This window comes from Ammospiza caudacuta, chromosome 2 (genome assembly GCF_027887145.1).
Source record: "Ammospiza caudacuta isolate bAmmCau1 chromosome 2, bAmmCau1.pri, whole genome shotgun sequence".
Classification (NCBI taxonomy): Eukaryota; Metazoa; Chordata; class Aves; order Passeriformes; family Passerellidae; genus Ammospiza; species Ammospiza caudacuta.
In genome coordinates, this window is record NC_080594.1 from 88225508 (window position 1) to 88250804 (window position 25297).

Genomic DNA, 25297 nt, shown 5'->3' on the forward strand with positions numbered 1-25297 from the left:
GTAAATTGGCAAATCTCTGTCCCGAGGTGCATTTGTGCCTATGTAAGTATTTTACTAACTGCCAGTAAAGCATAGTTGGTATTTAATGTGTTGTTGGAAATAGTCCAACTATTTTAGATGTTGGAAGCTGGTTCAAGTGAGGAAAGCAGCAAGCAGTTTATGAAGACAGTAATGTCCAAAGAAAGGAATATTTCAATATGTTTTCATTTCAAGAATTCAACTTTAGGCTCAGTCTGAATGAAAGTTTTGCAATATGCATTGCACTCTACTGTCCTCGATGAAGATGCTAATTTAATTGGATTTTATGGGGAATATTTTTCAATTTTGAGTACCAATGTGGACAGTAAAATGTGTGTTGTTTTGTTTTTTTTTGTGTGATCTCTTTTTCTCTCTTCTCTGCAATTCAGTTGTAGATATTAACACCAAATAGTGAATAGTTAACATTTTAACTCTCCTACTGTGAATGTTAGCATGCTGAGCTAAAAGGTGCAGCTTTCTTATGAATTCTCTTGGTATCTATGATAATATATTTCTGGTACATATTGTGTCTTTTATTTGAAAGAACAGTAAGACTATCAGTTTCAAACAAAATAGGTAGTCTCAATGTCCCTTCAGACACCGTATTTAGTCCTTTTTGGATAATATATCAGAATCTACCAGGGCCATGGCTTTATGTTTGAAAATGAAAAGCAAAAGCTGTCTTTAATTATTTGCACCTTGAATAGCTCTCTTGGTGATCAGGAATGAAAAGAAGTACAGCTATTTACTTGCCACAGATTGAAGATTTTTGTATTTTAAAATATTTTCAATAATTTTATGCTTTAATTCCTGTATATGTCCTTTGAACTGCTTTAGAGTTGATGGAGTATTCCCCTTGGAAAAAGAAAAACATTGATCTGCCTCTTCTTGTCTTTATATGATAAAAATAGTATTCTGACATTGCAAAACAAGGAGAGTATGACAATCTCATATTATTTGCTTAGTGCATTGATAATGCAGCCATCATAAGAAGGCAGCTGTAATATTACTTTACCAGTCTTATGCAGAAAGAAGGTATAATATAGTGTCATTCTGAATCAATAGAGCAGCACCTCACAATTTATTATACTCATTTTGCATATAAGGAATGAGTACTGGAAAATCACTGATGGGAGGGAAAAACTTAGTGCTAGCTCCTGTTTCTTTTACAGCCTCTGTGCCCCTCTGTTTTTGGATCCAGACCTCAGCTGTGAAAGGATTGCACAGGTATACAGTGGTTGGCAAGGCAGAGCCTTTCCATTGGGGTGTTTGAGTGAAGCTATGACAGTTTTTCCACTTTCATGGCTCTGAAGATCATAAGGTCTTCCTCATACAGAGAGCTTAAAACAACTGTTTAGTTCTATGCAACACATTATCTGTGTTTATTTGTTGCAGAAAGCTTTCACTGTGATGGCATTTCAAATTCAAGTGTAAGCTTGACAGACTTTTAATTGCTCTGCTATTTTCATTTATCAAAGCATCTTCAATATATTGCCATTTTTACTTCTAAACCACTGATAAAAGTTATGGTGAGTCTGAAGCAGGCTGCATTGTATTGCTCTTCATCTTGTCCTCTTAAAAGCATTAGAAGAGGCACTACCCTTTGAAATTTTCCAAAAGACTGTTGTCCTCTTGAGGCTTTATATTTTTATGGTTCTTTTTTCCTTATCCTTAGGAATGCCATCTCTAAGTGGTGGCTTGTGGCCCCTTTTCTCATATTGAAAGGACATCAGCAGTAGTTAAATTTTGTGCTAAATGTTTTGGGATTGGAATGTATCTAGTTGTGTTTGAGGAAAGTACAGTGAATTTAAGAGAGGTTGTTTTTTCTAAGGGAGACTTGTAGTTTAATGGAAGACATCAGCAAAATTGGCTCTCATTGGCAAGTCTGAATGAAAACTATTTGATAATAAGCTGGAGTCATCTTTCTAGATTTCACACCTGAGAAAAATTTCCTGAAACAAACTAGAGTAGAATTTTAGATAAATGCATGCTCAAAATACTTGGCTCTTGACTTCCTTGTGCCATTCTCAGTGTAACAGAATAAAGAATTTTAAGTACATTAAGTAAGTACTAATGAGCACACAGAGAACCTAAATATATTGAGATGTATTTAAAAGATGGGGAATTGCTGTAGCACCAAAATAAGTTTGTGTCTCTAAAGCCTGACTTGCCCAGAGATGAGAACAGAGCCCATGTTACCTGAGAGAGAAATATCCAACATGTCATTTAGGAACAAGCCAACTGAAGGTTAATGTATATCTTTATCAACCATCCTGAAATGTAATGAGAACTCTAATTCACCTTAATATCTGTGGATTACTCCGAGTCCTTAGTGATCATCATAGACATACTAAACTGACTATTCCATATAAAATCAGGGTTAGGCTTGTAATGTTGTAGATTCTTTCGTGGGCCTGCTGCAGCCTGCTCCAGCTTACTTGGAAGATGACTCCTGGTGAGTAATTTAGGTGTTTGAAATGATGAACTACGTGATTTTCTGCCCAGGCTCCAGCTGCTTTGCTGCAGGATGAGGATGCCCTGTAATTCCTATGTGATGGATGCAATCCCATGCTGGGTAGCTGAGCTGGCATTAGGTGCCTTTATGACCAAATGGGGCCTCAGGTGTCACATTAAGTTGAAAAGCTTATATAAATTCTCTGCACTGCTTTATGCAGCATTGTGCACATTTCTTGTGTTCCTTTGCATGTATTCACGTGAATAAGGCAAAACAAGTTTTGATGTAGTTTTGAAGACTCTGCAATATTTATACCTATGCTTACCTTATACACTATTGACCAACTGCACTATTCAAAGGAATAAAAACAAGAATATTCCAGGGTGGGGTTTTTGTTTGTTTGTTTTGTTTTGTTTGTTGGTTTTTCTAGATTTAGATCCTCCTGCTTGTGTCCTGTTGGGGTGTGCTGCCTCTAGGAGAGAGGCATAAGTGTTTGAAATGGAATATCCCTCAAGGTGATTTTTTTCTACTCATCGGTTTTGAATTTTGGATTTAGTTTCTGCACTTACAAAATGGAGATGACACCATCTAATAATGCTTAGAAGATTGGTTACATAATAAAAAGTTATAGGTATTACTATCACTAGTTAAGCTAGAATTCATGATACTTAATTTGCTTTACAGTTAACATTTAAACAGAAATATTCTCATTCTGAGAATTTGGCTATGAAAAATAATTGCTTTACTGAAAATAGGTAAGCTACAGTAACATGTGGAGAAAAAAATTAAACAAATATTCAGATGAAAGTACTTTGAATGCTGTTAGATACAGCCCAGCAGTGCAAACTTGGGTTTCTTGCAAAAAGATAGTTTACATAGTTAGTGCACGTGCAAATTGAAAATTGTAATTTAATGATAATTCTTATCATCTCATCAAGGCTGGTCATGCTCTTTTGAGTATCTTCAATTAACCAACCTGGCCTTTTCAGATTCTGAGACTGGGAATTAATTACACTTAGGTTTTGAGGATGTCTTCTTTGTTATTGGCAGCTGGATGGGAGGGAATGTGTGATTACTCCAGTGAAAATCAATCTGACTATTAATTGTCAGATTGCAGAAATAATATGCAGTTTTCAAATAAAGAATATTTTCTAAAATGAAGAAATTTTATCTTAACTGTCATAGTTCAGGTCAACAGTAGAAATTTTGTTAAACTCAGTGGGTCCAGGATGTAATGTTTGTGGTTTCCAGGGCAAAATATGATCAACAACAAAGTCAGAACAGATTAGCAGCATAGGGTTTACATGTTTGAGGAGCCTTTATCTGATCCTATAACTAAGCAAAAAATTATTATTTTCTTGTTAGAAATGGAGTTTTTTCTATATTCTTGTTGGAAATAATAATGTTAGGTGTATTGCTGTTGTGAATCATGGGCTTTATGAGTGTATGGCGTTCACAAGGGTTTTAGTTATCATAATGAGCTGAATTCTCTGACTGAGCTGAGCTGCAGCCCTCCTGTCTTTTTGTGCTCCAGATCACTACATACTAAACAGCTTTGCTTCTATCACTTTGGCTACTGGTGCTACGGTTGCAGTCAAATGTTAATTTAGCTGCTTTAATGAGAAACTGCCGTGCCACAGACTCACCATGTCAGTTACTGGCAGCAGACCTGACAGTGGTAGGTTACATTGGATAGAAGGCTGATCCACCATAAAGCTGACCCTACAAAAACCCTGCACACTGGGCTGGAAAATGAGTGGAGAGAGCTCACTCTGGTGTTATATAACCATTAGATCCCATCTGAGGGGGGCACAGGAACTTATGGACATGGAGAAACAGAGTGTGGGACTATCCTGTGATTCTGTTCAGTGGCAGCCACATCCTGCCCTTGTGCTGTCTTGGCCGTAATTTCAAAGATTGATTGATAAGACTCTGTGATAGCATTAAGTCCCTGTCCATGTCTAAAACAGTATGTCATAATATATCAGATGGTCCCAGTCTCTGGGGGTTTCTGCCTAAATGGTTTTGCAGTTATGAAATAGGAAAAGTATAGCAAGGCCCGAAGGACTTTGGCCATGTTAATGTTGTTGCTGACTTCAAGGTTCTGCATTATTTTTCCTTCAAAAAAAGCACTATTTCTAATAAATGTGTATCACCCGATGCCACGATGGGCTATAAGAGTGTTCATGAAAGAGAAGTAGGAGAAACATTCTGTGGATGACCTAGAAAACCTCTGCACAAATCATTACTGCAACAGGAGTTGTGGTATAGAAGTTATATCAACAGTTTTGATTTTCCAAGTACGGTTTGCTCTGAAGTTAACTCCACAGGTCAGATGTTCACATTCTTGGGAGATTTGGAAAACCAATGACTGAAAAATCAAGCATGCACTTGCTGTACATAAAGGCACGATCAAAGCCATGTGAAGACACACATATATTTTTTAACACAGATCACAAAGCACCAGTCCAACTTTACTCAACCTGGAGATTAGCCCCAGGGCATTTCAGATGTGGAACAGGAATCTGCAACACGAGTCATGGTGCTTTCCACTCTGTGGATTTGTTTGTGGCACAGATACAGGGAAGATAGCTGCCTCTTTCTGAAGGAGAGAAGATAGAGATTCTCTGTATGAAAATAACTGTGGAGTACTTGCATCTCATTTAGGTGGTACATGATTCAACTTCCCTCTATCAGCTAAACCCTTGATGAAATTTCACTTGGAAAAGATGGGGAGAAATGCAGGATGAGCAGATGTAATCAGAAAAGTTGTTGCAGAAAAGACAACTGTAGGGAAGTAGAACAGCAAACTGGTTGCTCATGCTTCTTGAGCCCTTGCCAGAGAAAAAGACAAATACACTCCCTTGGACTGATGACAGTTTCAAAGCTGCAGTCATAGTCACTCAAAAATCACATAAGAATGAAGTACAGAAAGGCCTTTTTTTCCCCTCTGTGAGTGGAAAATTACTGCTGTTATATCTGTGTGTGTCACAAATGTTTATGCAAAAATAAATGATGGCCAGAAGTCATGTGGATCCTTTGCTGAGCAAGACCTTTCTGTATTGTAATATAATTTTGTTTCAGATAATGCTTCTGGCAAGAACCACCAAATATATTACAAAGGAAAGTGGTTGATTTGGCATAGTTTTGTAATCTGTGGTTGAGGTATAAACTGTCTTTTGACAGTGTGAATTAATATTTGTGGTGTTACACTGTAAAATTTAGGCAAGCACAACCACCTTGAGAGATGAGTGCAGATCTATAGACACAAACCATACAAGATGTATGTCAATTGCTGTGCAAATCCCTTTCTTCAGTGTCAACCAATCAGACTCTGGACACACTTTTGTTGTTAAATGTTTGAGTTTTGTTGAGTCTAATTCCTTCTCATGGACAATCTTTATCAGATTCACTCTGCATTATCATTATGAATAGTTGTAAAGGAAACTGGTGAATTGAACGTGTTTGATAGCAGATATCATCACCCTCTAGAGGGTTGCAGCATAAAATGTTAACATGGCCTACATCAAAACGTGTTTAAATTTTTCTTATGTAACTAAATATTTTTGTTTAAATAATTCTAATTGCTTGTTTACATGATGTAAAGAGTTACGTATCCATTTTCAGAACAAGAGCATCTTGCTGATTAAACAGGAATCTAAAAATATAAAACTTCAGATTCTTGACATATTCTCTTCAATGACATGAAATTTGAGTGGAACAGATAAGAAGGGTGAGGAAACATCCCATTGCTTCAACAGGAAACATTTTCACAGATAGTTTCTCAATGAGTATTCTGATTTTATTTCATTAGTGGTTTCCTGTAAAATTCAAAGGGTTTTTTGGCATGCCCAGTTTAACATCCCTCTTCAACAGAAACATGTTTTTTTTGGTCATTCTCCAAGGCCTCAATAGTACAGGGAAAAAAATAATCAAAAAGGACTGAAATTTCTGAGAAGATTCTAGAGTCTGATTTTGAAGTGTTATCAGTCTGTCTGAATTTACATAGGATCAGATATCATCCAGGTCAGCAGGAAACTGATGGTTGCTGTGTTTACGCATATTTTCGGTGCCTAAGAATTAAATCCTCTTAGGAAACCTTTAAAATACTATTGAATGTTAATCCATATAACAGTGCCAAATTTCACTTTTGCCTTACATAGATAAAATTCTTGTATGAACAGAGTGAGTGGAAACATGCTGTCTATTTTGAATACTGTGAATGAGCATTTGCTGTAATTCCTGACTACACTGGGAATTGGTATCTCTTAGCAGTATCATAATGGATACTAACAGTTTGTTTTCTGTTGAAAAATGAATGGGCTACAATTTTAGCCCTTAAGCTTGTTGAAGATGTTTGCAAGCATTTGAAGACAGTGCTTCTTTTTCTTTGAAAAAAGACTTTGTGGTTCATTTATTTAAAATTTTGAAAGATTTCTATTAATTTTTCATTCACTTCAGCTCTGCAAAATGAATGACAAAAGCATCTTCCTGAGTGGAAATGTGTTGGGAAACCATCCCAATAACTTTAACAGCTTTGAGTCCAGAGCACATTACACATATTTTACCCATCTCTGGTTTTGTACGTGTTGGACTCCACATTGATGCAATTTTGCTTTTTTTCAGAGCTGAAACATGAGATCTATGTTTGGAGGCTGACAGCTCAGCGCATCAACCCAGCCAGCAGAGAGGAGACTGCTGTGAAATGTCTCTTGATGCAGAAGGTGCTGACTCTGGAGATGCTCCTGAGGAAGAAGCTGAGGACATTTCACAGGTAAGCAAGGACCAGTGTGTCTAATCTCCCATTTCAGGGATCTTCACTGGAACAAGACCTGCATTCCTAGCTCTGTCTTGAGGAGACAGATGCCTGGACCGATAGGAACAGCCACTCTCAGCCTCAGTGAAACACAAACTATTTTAGGACAAAACTGATGTGTAAGGCCTGGAAAATATATTTGTCAATATGGCCCAAAATTAAAGGCCTAGAAATTTCAGGCAGCTTTCGGTTTAAAAAGATCACAAATATATAACTACATTTCCCCTTACAGTTGTGGCTTCAGCACAGTAAGATGCTGGAGTTTCTTTTTTTTTTTACTGAAAATTTCAAATTGTCTGCAGTGAATGGGTCAGTTTGAAAAATATTTCACCAGTGAATTGCTGTGGTTTACAATTACTTAATAATCAAAATTTCATTGTGAACCTGAGTGCAGACATATTTTTATGTATAGAAAAGAAGTTTACGTAAACTATGATAAAAAGAATAATAACCTTGTTTTGTTTAGATTCTAGTAAAAACAGATGTTATGCCATGGAATTTGATGATTGAAAATAGCAATGATAAATATTTTGGATGTTAATTTCCTAAAGTGAAATTGGAATAATTAATTTTAATTAATAACTTTGTTAAAGAATTTGAGCAAGAAAATGTAAATATGATTACTTGAACTATTCCAAAAATAAGATTGTTTGCATAATTTTTGCTGATATTGTGTATTTTGAATTGAGTGAGAGTATTAATACTTCAAGACAAATAAGGCTGTTAAAATTGCCTCTTTTTCGAAAGATTTAAAGATTCTCAGAGTTTATGATATTCTAAAGAGAATCCTACTGACTTACAAATAAAAATTGTATATTTAATCTTGAAAATCAGGATTCCTCCAGCACAGCACATTTACAGAAATGTAAAAATTCATTAGCATTAACAACAGAGCTCCTGAAGTGCAAAGCCCAAGGCTTTTTGCTGGAGGCCTAACTGCGCCGATAACACAGTGAAGTTATTTGGATCTTAGAAACTTCATTATAAAATGCAAATGTGCAACACATGTGTTCTGACTTGCTGATGTTAGCACACGACCCTTGTTTTATCACAGTGGGACACACACACACCAGCTCCTGAAACTGTTAAGGGAGCTACACATTGCAGATAGCCAGATCCTATACTGAGGTCCATACCCTGAAGTCCAGCTCCTTCTCAGCCTGTGGCTTTCTTAATAAACAGAAGGGTTTGTGTGTTAGCGGAGCTTGTTACAAAAGTGGAGTCTGAAGTGAATGCTCATGGGAATTTTGCTGCTGGATGTAAGATGGCCACGACTCCTTTGTGGTATGGGTTACTCCACACAGGGAAAGAGGTGATCTATATGTGATGAGAGGGATCTATTCCAATGCTCTTGGCTGAGCTCTGATTTCACTCTGGAAAAAAGTAGGTGTCATTTTCTTTCAGACAAATTTCACAAGAAGATAAAAACTGGGAAACAAATATACAGGAACTTCAGAAAAACGTAAGTAGATACCATTTTTTTTCCCAGTATTCATGTAAATGAAGCTGTGCCTTTATAGAGAGATAGTGCTTTAAATTTAATGGAAATTTATTAGCTAATTCAGTAGCTAATTTGACTGCCAAAAAGTTAGCAGCCAGCCAGGGTGGTTGTCTTCTTGGTCAGACAAGATCACTGAACCACATGGTGAGGTTTTGTACTTTTGTTCCTTAGAAAACTATAACTTAAAGAATGCAGTAATGGCTTAGAGGTGTTTTCTCAAATTTTAAGTCCATGATCAGAAAGGCTTAGGAGATGTCAATAAATTGTAACCATGATGAATGATAATACAGTACACTCCTCCTAATGTTCCCAATGCTGACTCTAATTTAATGCATTTTGGTGACACTACTGCTTTTATTATTCAGATAGGGATAAACCACTTGATAAATCCTGTTCTTCTAGCTGTGCACACACTAGCACTGCTTAAGTCTTTATGCTGAAACTGAGAAGATGGAGACTCTGTAGTGGGATTAATTTAATTATCCAAGGGTCTCTCTATCTAAATTCTCTCTACCTCACTGGCATCATTAATGAATCAGGCCTGTGTCTGAGAGCTCAGGTCCCTGATTGGACTCCTTGGTGTGCAAGTCCTTTACTGCGAGAACACTGTCCTAAGTGTCACACCAACCTAGACCAAACCCAACAGATTTTCTTTATGCCTGTTTCAAGGCATTGGATAAGAGGCAAACTTTTTAAAGAACAGAGATTTACTTGTATTTTAGTAGAGCTTTAAACTACATGAAACAGGAGGCAAACTCAGTCTGGGAGAAAGGGATTCCTGGGAGTGATAGTGAAAGCAGAGACACGACAGAAAGCACTGGGTGTGGGGGCTGAGGACACAAGGAGATTGACACAGTGAAACAGGAGCTGGGCACAGAGGTGTACAAACTCTGTAGAGATGAAGGGCTTGGCAATTACATGAGAGCTGTACGGGAGGTGTGAAAGATTTGACCTCTAGAGTGGTTTACAGATTTTCAAAGCACACCTGAAAAAAGAAGGGTGATTTTGTCCCAGATCACACAACCACAGAGTGCTCTGAATGCCCTCTTTGGTAGGAGTTGCGTTTCAACAGTGCTTCACCCTCTGGACTGAAGCTGTGAAGGGGGTCCCTGAGTACAGCTGAATGTATGCAGCAGGTGCTAGATACTTGTATCTCTTAAAGCCTGTTGGACCACATATTCATGGTTTTTTATAGGTATGCATAAGAAGCACACCTATAAAAACTATTCAGGTAGTTCTGTCTTTTATGCTAAAGAGGAATATACAATACAGGAACAGAAGTTTGCACTTCACGCATGCTTTTCTGAACTCTATGCATAATACATAGCTTCTTCTTTAATACAATTGCTAATTCTATTTTCTTGTCTGTCTCCAGCACCGAATAACAGACAAAATTCTGCTCATCAAATGTCTGACAGTGCTGGGATGTGTTATTCTTATGTTTTTTCTCAACTCATTTGTTCCAGGCATCTACCTAGATCTTGGTAAGTTTCCTAGTTTTGTTCTAAGTAAAATAAGCAAACTCCCTGAAAAAAAGCCAGCCATATCTTTCTGAGTCCTGATCTTTTCAGAAAGTAATTTTTCATATGTTTCTGTCCTCATAATCTTACCAGGTTAAGCAGCAATTTCTCTGGGAAGAGAAGAGCAGGTTTGAAAAATTCAGTCACATCCCAGTTAGTCCAGCAGGAGTAACAGAGAGTGCTCATGACTTCATTTTCTGGATTTCCAATACTAATGAGCTGGCTAAACATTACAGAATGAGCAAATTTGACCTTGGCATCATTTGCACTGTTTGAGTGAATGACCAAGATGCATCAGGGAGATCAGAAGATAATCACTCAATGGGAGAACAAAGAAGCAGTTTGGCATCATTTCTTAAGTATAGAAAGCTCTGTGTATAATTTACAGTCTCCATAACCTTATCACCATAGTAATTCATTTCCAAAAATAAAAACTGGAGGACATTGCATATGGGTGAAAAGAAAGTAGCTCTGTGTGTAATTTCTATATATAGATCTATATGTGGAGGTTTTTATACAGGTAGTTGTATATCTCTATGAGAAAAAGCTCCACATAACCTGAAAACAGAACCAAGTAGAATCTCACATTTAACTTAAAGATAGTCATAAAACCTACCTATCCATTGACCATTAAAAAATGAAATTTTTTTTAGCTGCTTAGCTCTTCAAGATTATGGAATTTCAAATAAATTTTTTTCCATGCAATCTGAATTTACACACTATATACTTCTATCTCAGTGGCTGAAAGATGGAGCAGTCTTGAAGAGGAAGAGCTGATAATGAATAAATCAATAATCATATACATAGATATTACATTGACACTTATTTTTACTGTGCAAGATATAGAGCCAGTTATAGCTCTACAATGGTGATCAGGTTGTAAGCAAGACCTTCCATATCTGCTGCTGACAGACTATTTGCCATGCAAATGGGCAATTTTAGCCCATGAAAATTACTGCCAAGAAGTTAAAAGGTAAAATGCTGTTTTATAACAGAAAAATGTGCTATGCTAATAAGGTCTGGGAAAATGCAGAAGCTGAAAATATTTGAATGCATTTGAAGTCACGGTGGCTGAAAACATAAAAAAGGCCTTTGTATTGACAATTTAAGAAATCAATTTACACTCTTACTTTTGTGTCTCAGATAAGTGGCACTGAACCATGTAGAACTTCTTGAATTAAGCCAAACAGCTCTAAATGGTTTTGAAAAGCCAGACAGTCATTAAAGACTAAGCAGTACTAGTTGTGTATGCTCCTGGTAAGAATTTTTTTTCAATACTGCAAAGGAGTCAATGCTAGAGGAAACATAGTAACTATTGATCTTTTTCGCTTGTCCTGCTTTATGCCAGTAAAATAAATGAAAATAAATAGAATGTTTTGCAGTATAGGTTTCTGTTCAGTAGCCGAATAACAACCTTGAAAGTAAATAAGGGCTGTATGTGTTCTGTATAATTTCTCCCTGTTCTGCATTCATGGCAAACCTGTCATATTAATGAATAAATGTTACTAAAGCATGCACATAATTTCTACTGAAAAGTAATTGAACCTGTAAACTTCTACTGATAAGTTTACAGGCCCCATAATTCACAGGTTCTCATTTTTGTTTCCTGAATTTCACTATCTTGATGATAGCTGTCACTTATTTATCATTACTGAAGTAGGGCTGCTGTGAGGCTCTATGGATTTTAGTCTTCCAAAGCATGGAAATATACTTCCTAATGTACACTACATCTTGTACTCTGTTGGCTTGGGTGGCTAAATTTGTTCAATATGGTTTTCTCATAAAAATTGCAGTTCAGTGTTTAATTTTCCACCAGAATATTGGTTTATACAGAGGTTGAAATATTAGAAATCTAATAACTTTAAATTGCAGTTAGTAGAGAGAATTAGAAAGATTTTAAAATTCTGTATCAGTCCTAAGCCTTGATACAAATTTTCATTATGAACATGGAATCATTAATATAATTTGAAGGTACTGACATTTTAATTTAAATAATAAAATTTGAATACTTAACTGCCTTTTGAAATGCACAAATCTTTCCTATTCGGTTTTCTTGTGCCTGTTCATTAATTTATTTAGTGTAATTCTATGAAATACATATGTTAATAAAAGATTAGTACTGAGACTTAAAAAAACCCAGATAGTAAAAACTGTAAGACTCCTACACTACTTTCACTTGCCCCCATGAGATTTTATTTTATTGATAAAGCATTACTAAAACATCTGAGAAAAGATAACAAAGGATGAAATTAAAGCCCATTTGAGGATTTTACCTGGCTACTATTTTGACTTTATCTTTTAGGGGAGCATGTCTAGAGCTTTGGACTATATTCATATGCCCGAAAAAAGATTTAAAAAGTAATATAAAGCAAGATTTTGCTGAAATTTTAAGTTAGATTTTTTTGAAGGGAGCGCTCAAAGTGACTGGGTCAGAAAAAATACCAAAATCAATTTATAGCTCAATTCCTTCTTCTCCTGTGGGGAAGCTGCTTTATCTTTGATTTGGTTTTAGTCAGTTCAATGAGTTGCTGAGCTGCTGTGAACTCTGTGCAGTTCCTTCTAGTATCTGTGAGGAGGGACCCATTATCTCCATGGCCCTGCTTTTGCCAGCCTCTCTGCTTTCTGCATGAAATGCAGGCAGCCTGCTCTTGCAGACGCTCTCACTCTTGCTCTCTTCCACCTCTGGACACCTCTTTCCCAGGCCAGGCCCACTAGTTTCTGAGACATGGGAATGTCTTCTTCTCCTTTAAGAGGTTGCAACAAACTCTATTGCTCTCATATTCAAGGAACAAGGTGAAAACCCAAGAGTAAAGAGATGAGATAGCTCCTGTTTCAGAGAGGAGATGCTGCCTCAATTTTGGCTGCTGGAAATAGGGATGGAATGCCAGGAGAAATACAGTTGTGCTTTATGCCTTATTTGAAGTACAATTGTGGTTTTGCCTTATTTGTATATTAATTCCTGCCTTATCACCACCATTTTTCCTGTTAAAGACACAACTCTTGCACAGGTGAACCTATGGTGTTAGCATCCATGGCTTTTCTCATGTTCCTTTGATGAATTATTTAAGCAAGGGAACAGGGAGAGATCTTTGGGATTCACTGAATTCTTCCATAATAAAGGACTGCCATTTGCTCACTGGAGGGAGCTGTCTTGGATTTTTTTTTTTCATTTGTACAGAGGAGTGGTGTCTTAATGCTACTGTCTGAGCCCATTCTGGTATTTTTGGTGCCATGGGCATCTGTGATCCTTCAGCCATCAATATTTAAGCTAATTACCTTCATCTGCCCTCAGAATTATCTTTGGGGGGTGTCACTAATCAGTGGAGGAGGTCAACAGCTGTGATTCAGCCTGGTTTCATCTTTTGTATGATTAACCAAAGCAGTTTTAGCAAACTCCCCAAGCTGAGGAACTTATAACTAACTTTAGGGACATTCAAGCAACTAACACGATCACTATGACCATTCTGGGCACTATGACAAGGTGTATAGTCAATATTCTATGTCACTCCAGTCAGGTAAACATCCTAGATCTAAATTTCCCTCATCATTCTTGCACTAAAGCTAAAATTCCTCAATATTTACAAACAAAGGTTATCTTGTTTGATGAGACTTCTTTCTCTTGCAAAACTTTCTCTTGTCCTCTATATTGATGTGGTTCAACTTCTGACTAAGTCTGCAAATTCTGCTACAGCTACTTGTGAGGGTCTGAAGATCTCTTTTTACTGTTTATAGCAATTAGTTGTATCTTGCATTTTTGAAATGTTTTAAAACTGTGATTGAAATAGTGGAGAAGTAGGAAAATAACTGCTTTCATTTAATATAAACTGACTTCTGTTTTTTTGGTACACCATGTTGTGCAGACTTCTCTTAATTTTATTGCCAGAGCATTAAAGGAGAAATGTACTCGGTGTAGATATGGAAGACTCTTGTTATATTGTCACTCCTTTGAATACCAGTTGCCATATTTTTTGACTCATTTCCATAATTTACAGAAAATTTGTTCACATTTACATGAGAAATTAAATATCCCAATGGGAAAGGGCCTCAGTCGAACACTGCTCCTTTATGTCTACAGAGACTATTATGCAAATTATAACAAAAATATTGTCTTTACTGGAGAGAGGACTCATTTCTCAAATTAAGGGAAGTGGATAAGATTTGAAATTTCTCCTCTTTATGTGCTTTTGATTTTTGTCGTACTTTTGATTTTCACATGTTTCAGTGGACATGCTCTATTTTCAGTTTACACTGTAATTTACATAGATGAACCAATAATTATCATAGAGTTGAAATTGAGTGGCACTTATCAGATAGCTTGCTTGGTGAGGAAGAGAGGGCTGCACAGTCCTAGAGAGCCTCACAAACTTTCTTACATTTGTTTTAGAATGTGTGAAGTTTCAAACAAATATTTACTTAGAAACAACGATGCCAGTTCTCCATTACTGCAGCCTGCTAAGATTTTAACAACTAGTTAATCCATTTATTTTCTGTAACATTTAAATTAGGAGCTCACTGCAGGGATGATTCTTTGCTAACAGCTTTAAGACAGATCTGTAGGGTCAGTATGTGTGTGTGTAAAAGCTTGCATGAGTTGCAGTGCTGCAACCAATGGCAGAAGTCTTTAACTTAGGGATCTTTGACTAAATTATGTGATTATGCAATGTTTATTATAGAGCTACTCAGTGTTATTGAGGAGTTGTTTTATAAAATATCTGACAAAAACCATAGACTAGTTTAATAAGCTGATGTATAATTTTTTAATGTCTAAGAAAAAAGAAATCCTGTTGAGACAGACAGCTATTAAGATATAAAAACTGATGAACAATTTAGATTTAAGGAAGCGTCGGCCAGATGCCAGGAGTGACATTAAGTTTAGCACATCTTATATTTCACTTCCTATGTCACTATATCTTCATTGTGAAAAGTGCATATTTGGTCTTTAATTTGTCACTAAAGCTAACATTTATCTAGAAATTAGCTAGGACTAGGAAATGAATCAGTTTTAGCTGATAAAAGCTTGTAGGTGTTGACTCCTAAGTAATGGCTCAAATGATACTTTATTGTCAACTGCATTTACAGCTGTCACAATGACTATTTTCTTTTCTTCGTCTCTCTTCCCCCTCCTTCACCCCCCCCCTCATTTTAATTTAAATTTTGTTTCATTATTTTGGAAAGCTTTCTTACATGAATTGATAAACTAGGCCAACAGATGCAAAGCTTGGGATGTAACATTTGTGGACCTTTTCTGTAGAGCTAAAAATACCATCCTGAATAATCTGTAGTTGCCTGGAAACTCCTTCACATATTTCAGTAATGTAAATGGCTTTGGCCTCCAAAACGTTTGGATTGCCTTCTCTGTACATGGTGGAAGGCTCCTGTTCTCAGAGTCTCTATGGTCTTCTTAAACTTGTGGTATTCTGGGCAAAAAAGGGAATATCTCCTATACCTGGAGCTGAGAATTTGTTATCAGTAAAAAGTTAAAAGTTGTAACCTGTGCAACCAAAGCAAGCAGTTATTGTTCATGTTTTGATAATGCAAACACTTAGAGTCTAATATATCTAATCAATACAAAAATCCCCACCTCATTAATAATATACAGTATAAACTGCTGTAAAAAACCAACAAAGCAACAAAACAACTTCTCCTCCTCCCCCCACAAAAAAACCCAACTCAAATCCCTCCATCCAAAAATCCACTCAAAACCCAAAAGAATAATCCCAGTATAATCTCCCTGTTCCCCCCTGTTGTTATGGTCTCCCTTGGATGTTCTCCAGGGTGCTAAGCATCACACATTTAGGCTGGAAGGAGTCACAACACAGTGATGATAACTTGAGGTTTTTGCTGGGATGAGATGACAGGTTAAGGGTGTCTTCCTCTTCTTTGCCAAAATGTAAATAATGTTGGTGTTGATGGTTTCTTAGTTCCTGTGCTTCAGTTCACTTGAGCCCATTTTAATATATTTTTTGAAGTGTCACACTTTACTCATTCAAATTTGGTTTTCAGCTCTACATTATACCTGATTTTACTTTATGAGATGTGATGTATATTATATGCTTTTTTTCTTGTTCTTTTTGTTACCCCTAAAACAGGTTTTGACTACCTCATAGGTTTACTCAATCATCTATAACTAACCACAGCTGAGTTACTGATAAACCTGGAGTCTTTTTTATCATCTAATGTATTTCTTTTAGCTGCAGGTACTCAGGGACTCTTGTCTGTGGCAATTTCTTTCTTCCTTTACTATTTTCCATTAATGCTCCACCTAAATGAAGCTGTAATGCTGCTTTTCATGACTAAAGTTCTTTGTTTAATTGCTGACCTGACAATAGTAAATAAAGCAATGTGTTGTAGCCTCTGATAAAAGCATCCAGTACAAGGTAGAAAGACATAATAAGATTAGAGCCAACATTTTAAGCTGTACGCTTTCAAAGTCTTCAGGCTTTTCTGGAGACTCCTCCAGATCCTTGTAGGTGTATTTGCTGGGGCTGCTTGCAGCTCTTTTCCCCAGGTGTCATCAGCTACCATTTCCAGTGGAGTTTGATATATTTGTCCTTGTTCAGAGATTTTAACCTCCCTCCCTGTGCTTCATGCATTTACTCTGTTATCTGTCATGGCATGTGGTGGTGTTAGTTTAGGTAGTCTAGTACTTTTACATTGAGGTCAAGAAGAGCTCTGCATGGGACTGACCTGCTGGCCTCTGATATGTGGCATAGAGACTTGACTGCACTGTGAAAATGGAAACTGTTTATTAAAAATGAGAATGGACATAACTGTATCAGAGAGACTCCATACATCTTTTGTTCATAGTTGTGTCAAAAGCATTCCTCTTAGAGTGTACATGAACATGAATTAAAAATAAATTTGATGGTAATATTTTAATAATGAGAATGGGAACGAAGCTACATCAATGCAGTCAGTACTGACTTGAACTCAGAAAGTCTGGTCCAGATGTTAGTTATTCATTCCTGTCAGCATAACACCTTGCTTGTGAACATACAAGAGATCTGATTTCCATGATCCTTGCAGTCTTAATTTATTTTAGGATAGTTTTCAAAAATTCTGCCTTGAAATGTCACGGTTGTCATTAAAAATAGATAATCATGCATGCATTATACAAAACCCCCTGTCCCTGCAGCTGCCCACACACTTGACAAGCATAACCAAGGACCAGTAACAGTTGCATCTGCTAGAGCAGCCTTTGATCTTTATTGCTCACTTCTGGAGAAGCCGACCTTCCCCTTATCTTGATATTTGCAGCCCCTCAAATTATTTTTTGTTCACTAGAGTCAGTAAGGCTATGGCAATAGAGTATGTTTGTTTGCAGTGACCTTTACTGAGACGACTCTGTAATTTTTCAGACTTACAGACTGGTGTGATATAGACAGCTATATATCTGTCAGCCCATCTCTGGAGATGGAGTGCCCAGCTGTAGAAATGTCTAACCAGGTTTCTTTCTTACAGTGTTCTGTTCTCTGTTTGAGAGCCATCCTGCCTCATCTATAAAATTGTGTTTGGAGAGTTAATGAAGCTGGGGGTTGGCATTACAATGCAATGCTGAATATGGTTTCACATTCTGACTTCATGCTATTACAGCTATTGAACAAAGTCCAGCACATCCTAAGAAACATGGGATGATCTGGGATCACAGAGCAGTCAGTTCTTTACCTTGTTTTACACAATGCTTCTGGTTTTTATTGTGTAATTACCTTGTATCAGCATAGGATCCTGCTTCTTTTGCCTTGCATGGGGTTATAGCTTCCACCGTTTTTTCCCATATCCTTTTCTTCCTCTTGTATTGTACCAAGTATTTATTGGTGTGGTGCAAGTCTTGGACTGTCACCTTCACTGTTCTCTCCCCCAAGGAGTTGCCTTAAACTATGGTGCTAAAAATAGCAAAGAATATAAAATTATTTCCATGAAGCTAAGCCTGTGAAAAGAGACTGCTCAAAAGACCAGCAACTTGCTTTGTGAGAGGGTAACTTTATATTAAAAAAAAATAATATTAAAGATAAAAGAGCACTTACCAGGGGCAGCAAGTGCTTCTTAGAAATACTCAGAAAGATTTTAGAATGTATATTTTCAGGGATTCCTGATAAAATAAATCATCATTTGAATAAACCAAAATATGGAACGTTTTAATTCACATTTAGAAGTATTGATAAAACATATTCTATGAGAAGAGCAAGCACTACTGCACATATGTCTTTGATTTAACTTTTTCACCCCAATATTTTTATGGACTTGTATAAGAGGATGATGAAGCATATACTACATTAAGGACTGGCATGCATCCTTAAGCTACAATGACAAAAAAAGAACTTTAAAAAGCACAGAAAACTAAAATAATATTTTGAGAAAAACATAAAAAATCAGTGTGTCTCTCCCATCTGTTTGCAGAGCAGGGTACTATATTTTCATCTGGCAGAAACTGGTCTAGATGTTTTTTAAAAAAAAATATTTTTCAATTACTATAAACGTGTGACCCTGAATATTGCGTTGCCTAAATCATTGTCACTGCTATTAACATCTTTTTACTCTTTCTTGTCCTACCCACTACTGCTGACACAAATGGGTTGCTCTCTGCCCTTTGGGGAAGCCTGGTATTTACCCGAAGATTTGTCAGGACCTCTTAAATCATCTTATTTTTGAGCTAAGTAGCCTGGATTGTTTACATTTTTCCTCAAAATCAGCTCTTCAGGCTGTTGATTGTGCTTCCTTCCCTGCCTCAGATTTCCTAATGGGTATGCACCTTGCAGTATACATTCTCAGGCTTTGCAGGGATGAGGAAAGCAGAGGCTGCTTCACAGAATTTACTATTTATAGCCTGGTTCAGTATTTCAGTGGGCCATGAGATTTAGTTGTGATACACTGTCTTCCTCAAGTCTTTTCTGGAGGACTATTTGGCATCCAGTTGCTTCCCATCCTGGATTTTTGCAGTTTTATCTCTTCCTATGTAAATGTATTCTCTTGACCTATCTTGAGTAGCCTGCTGATTTGCCCAGGCCATCAGAGGGAGCATGCAGTGTTACCCTGACTTTGGTTTTCAGTTCAAAGTCTCAAGTGCCATTTCAGTTTCCAGAAAAGTGAAATTTTCTCAGTCTTCTTAAATGCATTACCCCAAATTCTGTGCATATAAAATGAACATGCAGAGTCCACATTTTCACTTTGTTCAGAGGAAGCTTGTTATGCTTCTGACCTATTACTATGAGGTAGTAGGTCAAAATTACTTTTGCTTAGGAATGCACATTCTTCTTAATGAGCATTTGAAAGGCCTACAAATTACACAGCAATTTTTCTCCCTAATTTCTTTCTCTTTCTCCTGCCTACCTCCAAATTCTAAACTTCTATTTTACTCTATTAGATTGTTTTATATTTTCAAGTTCATTTACTTGATTATTTAAAAAATTTTTTTTTTTTTTTTAGTAGGATTGCAATTGTGTTCCACTCAGCACGAGCTAAGTATTATTCCAAAGGTGGTTTTGCCTACTGGGTATAAGTAAAGCAAAACCCTTAAGCAATTTCTACTGTACTTTTTTTTTTTTCCTGGCACCAGGCAGAAGACATGGAAATCTTTTCTTATGAAGAATGCATTATAAATTTGCAAGCTGCATTTTATAATAAAATTTCATTTCCTTTCCCCTAAAAGAAATAGAAACTGTCATCCTCTTCAACAGGTAGAAATAGAATTTAGGTTCAGTTTCTGTCTAAGCTCTCTTTCTGGGACATCAATTGTTATGAAGCAGAGGCAATAAAAGGCAGTAAAGGAAGTGGTCTGTGGAGCAGTAAATGGGCTTTGTTTTCACTAGAGTAATGAGAAGTTATTTTTAAAAATTATTTCTATTTCTCTTTTTCATGGCTATCTTTCGTGGTCCAGGAAGCTAGGGGAAAAAAAGACAAACAGAGAAGCCAGTCTTTAATGTGTCCTAGTCCTTTCAAAATTCTTCATAGTGAATAAAAAATTCCAATGAAGTCTCCTCTCCTCTCCTCTCCTCTCCTCTCCTCTCCTCTCCTCTCCTCTCCTCTCCTCTCCTCTCCTCTCCTCTCCTCTCCTCTCCTCTCCTCTCCTCTCCTCTCCTCTCCTCTCCTCTCCTCTCCTCTCCTCTCCTCTCCTCTCCTCTCCTCTCCTCTCCTCTCCTCTCCTCTCCTCTCCTCTCCTCTCCTCTCCTCTCCTCTCCTCTCCTCTCCTCTCCTCTCCTCTCCTCTCCTCTCCTCTCCTCTCCTCTCCTCTCCTCTCCTCTCCTCTCCTCTCCTCTCCTCTCCTCTCCTCTCCTCTCCTCTCCTCTCCTCTCCTCTCCTCTCCTCTCCTCTCCTCTCCTCTCCTCTCCTCTCCTCTCCTCTCCTCTCCTCTCCTCTCCTCTCCTCTCCTCTCCTCTCCTCTCCTCTCCTCTCCTCTCCTCTCCTCTCCTCTCCTCTCCTCTCCTCTCCTCTCCTCTCCTCTCCTCTCCTCTCCTCTCCTCTCCTCTCCTCTCCTCTCCTCTCCTCTCCTCTCCTCTCCTCTCCTCTCCTCTCCTCTCCTCTCCTCTCCTCTCCTCTCCTCTCCTCTCCTCTCCTCTCCTCTCCTCTCCTCTCCTCTCCTCTCCTCTCCTCTCCTCTCCTCTCCTCTCCTCTCCCTCCCCTCCCCTCCCCTCCCCTCCCCTCCCCTCCCCTCCCCTCCCCTCCCCTCCCCTCCCCTCCCCTCCCCTCCCCTCCCCTCCCCTCCCCTCCCCTCCCCTCCCCTCCCCTCCCCTCCCCTCCCCTCCCCTCCCCTCCCCTCCCCTCCCCTCCCCTCCCCTCCCCTCCCCCCCCCCCCCTCCCCTCCCCTCCCCGACTGAAATCAGCCCTGTGCAGCCACAGCTGGCAGCTGATGTGTTTGCCCTTCCCCCTGGAGAGCTGTACTTGCTGAAGCACGGCAGGATGACACCTCCCTTGCCTGTCTGCATTCTCAGGGAACAATGCTGTAAGGCCAGGCACTGTTCCCCCATGCCAAGCTGCATGCTTGAAGCTAGTGTGTGCTGATAACACTCATGGTAACAGAAAATGCCCGGCTCCATCCGCCTCTTCTGCAATTCTGTATTACTTCATTAACTTTAGTGATTAATTGTTATCTCCATATAGCATGTTCTAGTTGATTCATTATTATTGGAGACAGAAGGGTCGGAATAATACCACGATATTTGCACAGGTTGTCCCATAAGTACTGAGAAATTCTTTAATTCTTCACTTTGTTGTAATTACATTCAAAATGCATGTGAGAAAATGTTATGTTGTCAAGTAGGTTTTTAGAAAATAGTACTTAAAATTCTGCTACTTAGCTTCAAATCAGCACATACCTACTCTCCCTTGCAGGAATTGCCATCATATTTATTTAAGGTGGAGTTGGCCCCACTGTTTTTAAACAGAATTCAAAAAATGGCCAAGACAACAGTCAGAAGAAAATTAGGCAGTGCATTTCCATAAAGCTTTCCTTTATGTACAGACTAAATAAATTAAATTTTCATTAAGAGATTTGCTTTGTTTTATAATACAGCAAATCAACTTTGCTATTGAAAAATTGTGGTAGATAGAACTGACAGTTCTCTTTCCTCTGCTGCTTTGGGAACTCTGTGAGTTATAAGATAAATGAACCAGAGGGATCAAGCTGCTCTAGAAAGAATTTTAGCTGTGCAGAGGGAAAGTGAGTCTTGCTCAGACAGGAGATTTGCTACTTACATTTTCTGGCTAATTGTGCATTTGACTTGCATTTTCTGTCAGTTGCCTAAATATGTGTATTAAAATACTTCAGGATGTACAGAAGGATCATTCTGAGAGCTTCTTTTGCTCCAAATCTCTCTTACTTTCTAAGGAGAGTTTCCTTTCCTGGTTATCTTCTAAAGCAAGCAGCCACTGAGTCTTCAAGGTCCAGGGGATGCAGCCAGCCTTTCAGGAGCTGCAGAATCTTTCACTATTCCTAAATACCTAAAGGTTTCTCTGTGATCCAAACCCATTGATCATTGGGATAACCCAACTTTCTCTTACTTGCATTGTTCTTTTTATTTTAGATTTTATTTTAATTTGAAAGCAGAGACCATTCATCCTGTGATATCTGTGAACTTTTCCTTGTTGAAAGTGAGAATGTGGTGAAAATCTTTGAAAATCACAATACTGTAACTTACATGTTGTTAGCACATAACAAGTCTGTAAAGTGTAAAGTATTGTTCTCTTTTTCTGTCATGCAGGCTGGATTGCCATGTTGGGAGCCCTTTGGCTGCTGGTGCTAGCAGACATCCATGATTTTGAGATGATATTGAACAGAGTTGAGTGGGCAACCCTTCTTTTCTTTGCAGCATTGTTTGTTCTCATGGAGGTAATATTCTCTAAAGCCTGAAGAATTGAAAAAGATTTCAAATGTGAATTATGGTCCTGGAGAGAGGCCTCTGCTGGTTCAATCCCACTGGAATATTGTTGATCAAATGTAGTTATGATAATACAGGGAGGAATAGCAGAGAATGAAAGTTAGTTGGACCACTTTCCTATTTAAATTTTCATTATAAACTTGATCTCATTCTCTTTCCATATTCTGTTTTTGCTGAATGTATCTGACACAATCATTTTTCTATAATTTAAATTTTAGTTCCTGGGTTTATTGTTGGTCCATGTATGCAGATATTTTATGTGTATTTATGTGTTTGTTTTCAATTATTTATACAGATGATAGGAAAAATAATAGAACAAGATTAAACTAGAGTTGAAAAATGCTTCTAGTGCTGTCTGCTTGCTACATGCTGGCTACCAAATGGTCTAAGATATTTAATGGGAGTGTGATTTGAAAGGAAAATAACACTGAATTTCAGTTTGCAATGCTAATTTAAAAAATATTCAGCTCTTGAAATGCCTTGATATCTTGCTGTGTATTTGCTGTATGCTGACAGCATCCATGTCCATTCATGTTTGTATCCCCTTTTATTCCATATTTGATGTTTTGCATGGCTTGAGAGGGTTTATTCTTACACCAAATATTTGGATTTTTTTTTTTTTTTTGGTGTGGATGCTCACATTAACTTTTTAATTAGGCTTCTAGAATGCTGACTATTTTTCAGTTGTTAATTGTTGGGTTTAAATGATGTAATAATGTAGACACATGACTGACAATACCCAAGTGACCACTGACACTGCCATGGCTAGTGAATTGCCTGAGTGAGAAGCCTGGGAAAAGCCTGCGGTAACTAATTTGCTCATATAGCCTCCTTTTCTCCCCTCTTCCCTCCCAATAATTGCAAAGATCCCAAGAATCTGGAAATTGAAATATTTTAAAAAATCAAGAGCAGTAACAGGGACAACATTTGAAGCAAATGGAAACAAGAACCAATCTGACTGACTCTAATTAATGCCAAGCTGGAAGTCAAAATCTGGTAACCTTCAAGAAGATGAGTGGAAACTCTGATTATCTTTATGAAATTTTCTGCGAGCTACTAAGTCTAAAGTTAATCAGGAAGTATTGATTTACTGTATGCTCACCAGAACAGGAAATTTTTAGTCCTCCATTTTATGAGGTTCCATATAACCTTGAATTTCTACCTCTTATAGGCAATCACTGCTGAAGCCATGTTTATTTTGTCTACTGCTGTTGTAACAGTTTATTAGTTGTGTTCCCTGATGTACTTATTTTTTGAACTTGGATTGACTGGCTGATTTGAGTGCTTTGTGCTCTGCACAATACCATAGTAAAATACACAGGAAGTTATTTGCCATTTACTGCCAGACTTTGGATACAACTATTATAATTCACTGAACTTCATTTTTTCAGTTTTTCATGTCACCAGTGTACAGTTTGCTAATGAAATAATATTTTTCTGGCTTTCTAGAATAATAGCAGTTTAAGGTAATGGAAGAAACTTGTCCAGATAATGAAGACAAAAATATGAGACAATAAATTCTTCCCCACAATGAATGAGAAAATATTCTGTGTATATCATCACTGCTAATTTTTATCTGAATGTATTGGATTAATAGGTGGCAGTCCTTTCCAAGGTATTTTTCTTTCCTTTAGATTACCAGTGTCAAGAAGAGACTGGTCAAAACAAAGACATACACTGAAGTATAAGAAATCTTTCCATAGTCTAGGGTATCCAGAAATTGCCAGCTCATACTGCTCACCCTTGGTGATCCTTCAGCTTGGATAGTTCCCAGTCTGAAGCTGTGTCCTGCTGCTGTAAATGTTCTCTTTCCTATTAAAAGGCACATTTAAAAACCTATGAGGGACTTAGGCTGCAAGTAATTTTGGAAAATGTGATTTGAATTCCAGATATTTTGGAAAACATTATTTGAGTTCCTGAACTATGGGGGAACTCCTGAAGGTTCTGCCTTTGGGAGTCCATCAGTCCAGTCTGGTGCATCTTTTACAATTAAAAACTTGGAAATCCTTGGAACTCTCTTGTTATCTATTGTGTCCCTTGGGTAATTAATCTTTACAACTGTCTTTTTAATCTTTATCCACAAGTGGCTGTTACATGCTATAAAAATCTTTCTGCTTCTTCTGTCTCTGTAAAATAAGTCCCTATGCTTCTCAGGATTACAGTTCTTTGTTCAGTTTTATAGTAGAAATTGGCATGTTACCTTAATTCCTTCAGGCAGAGTTTATTTACAAGAGTCATCATGACATACTGCCCACAAGAGGATTAATGAAAATTTTTATGCATAAATTAGACTTTGTTTTAAAATGGCACAAGATGTCTTTCTGCAGAAAAGCTCTGTTGTGAACTCCCCCACAGGAACTAGTGTGCCTGAAGACACCAATTAGTGCAATAATGCTTACTCCTCTTAAAAGACACAGGAATGTCCAGGAGACCCTCTGTGCAGTTTGCATGTAGGGGAGGGCAGGGTGCTAATTGCTGACTTGCACTTAGGTGCTTGCAGGAGATTGGCCTGGAGATCATAGAGACAACCTAAAATTATTTATGTGATTAATATTGTCGCCATCTCTAATGACATGGGCTACCTGCAGACTCTCTTGCAGGAGTGATGTGTGTGTC

At 37.7% G+C, this 25297-nt stretch overlaps 1 protein-coding gene across 1 annotated transcript in view; it reads left to right on the top strand.

The window, feature by feature from the left end:
- The window catches only part of OCA2 (OCA2 melanosomal transmembrane protein), a 160518-nt gene that overhangs the window by 72523 nt on the left and 62698 nt on the right, over positions 1-25297 (top strand). Inside the window, exons 15-18 of the mRNA XM_058799902.1 lie at positions 7100-7247; positions 8694-8751; positions 10166-10274; positions 22505-22632. Of these exons, the coding sequence (XP_058655885.1) occupies positions 7100-7247; positions 8694-8751; positions 10166-10274; positions 22505-22632 (443 nt within the window). The remainder of the gene's footprint in view (positions 1-7099; positions 7248-8693; positions 8752-10165; positions 10275-22504; positions 22633-25297) is intronic.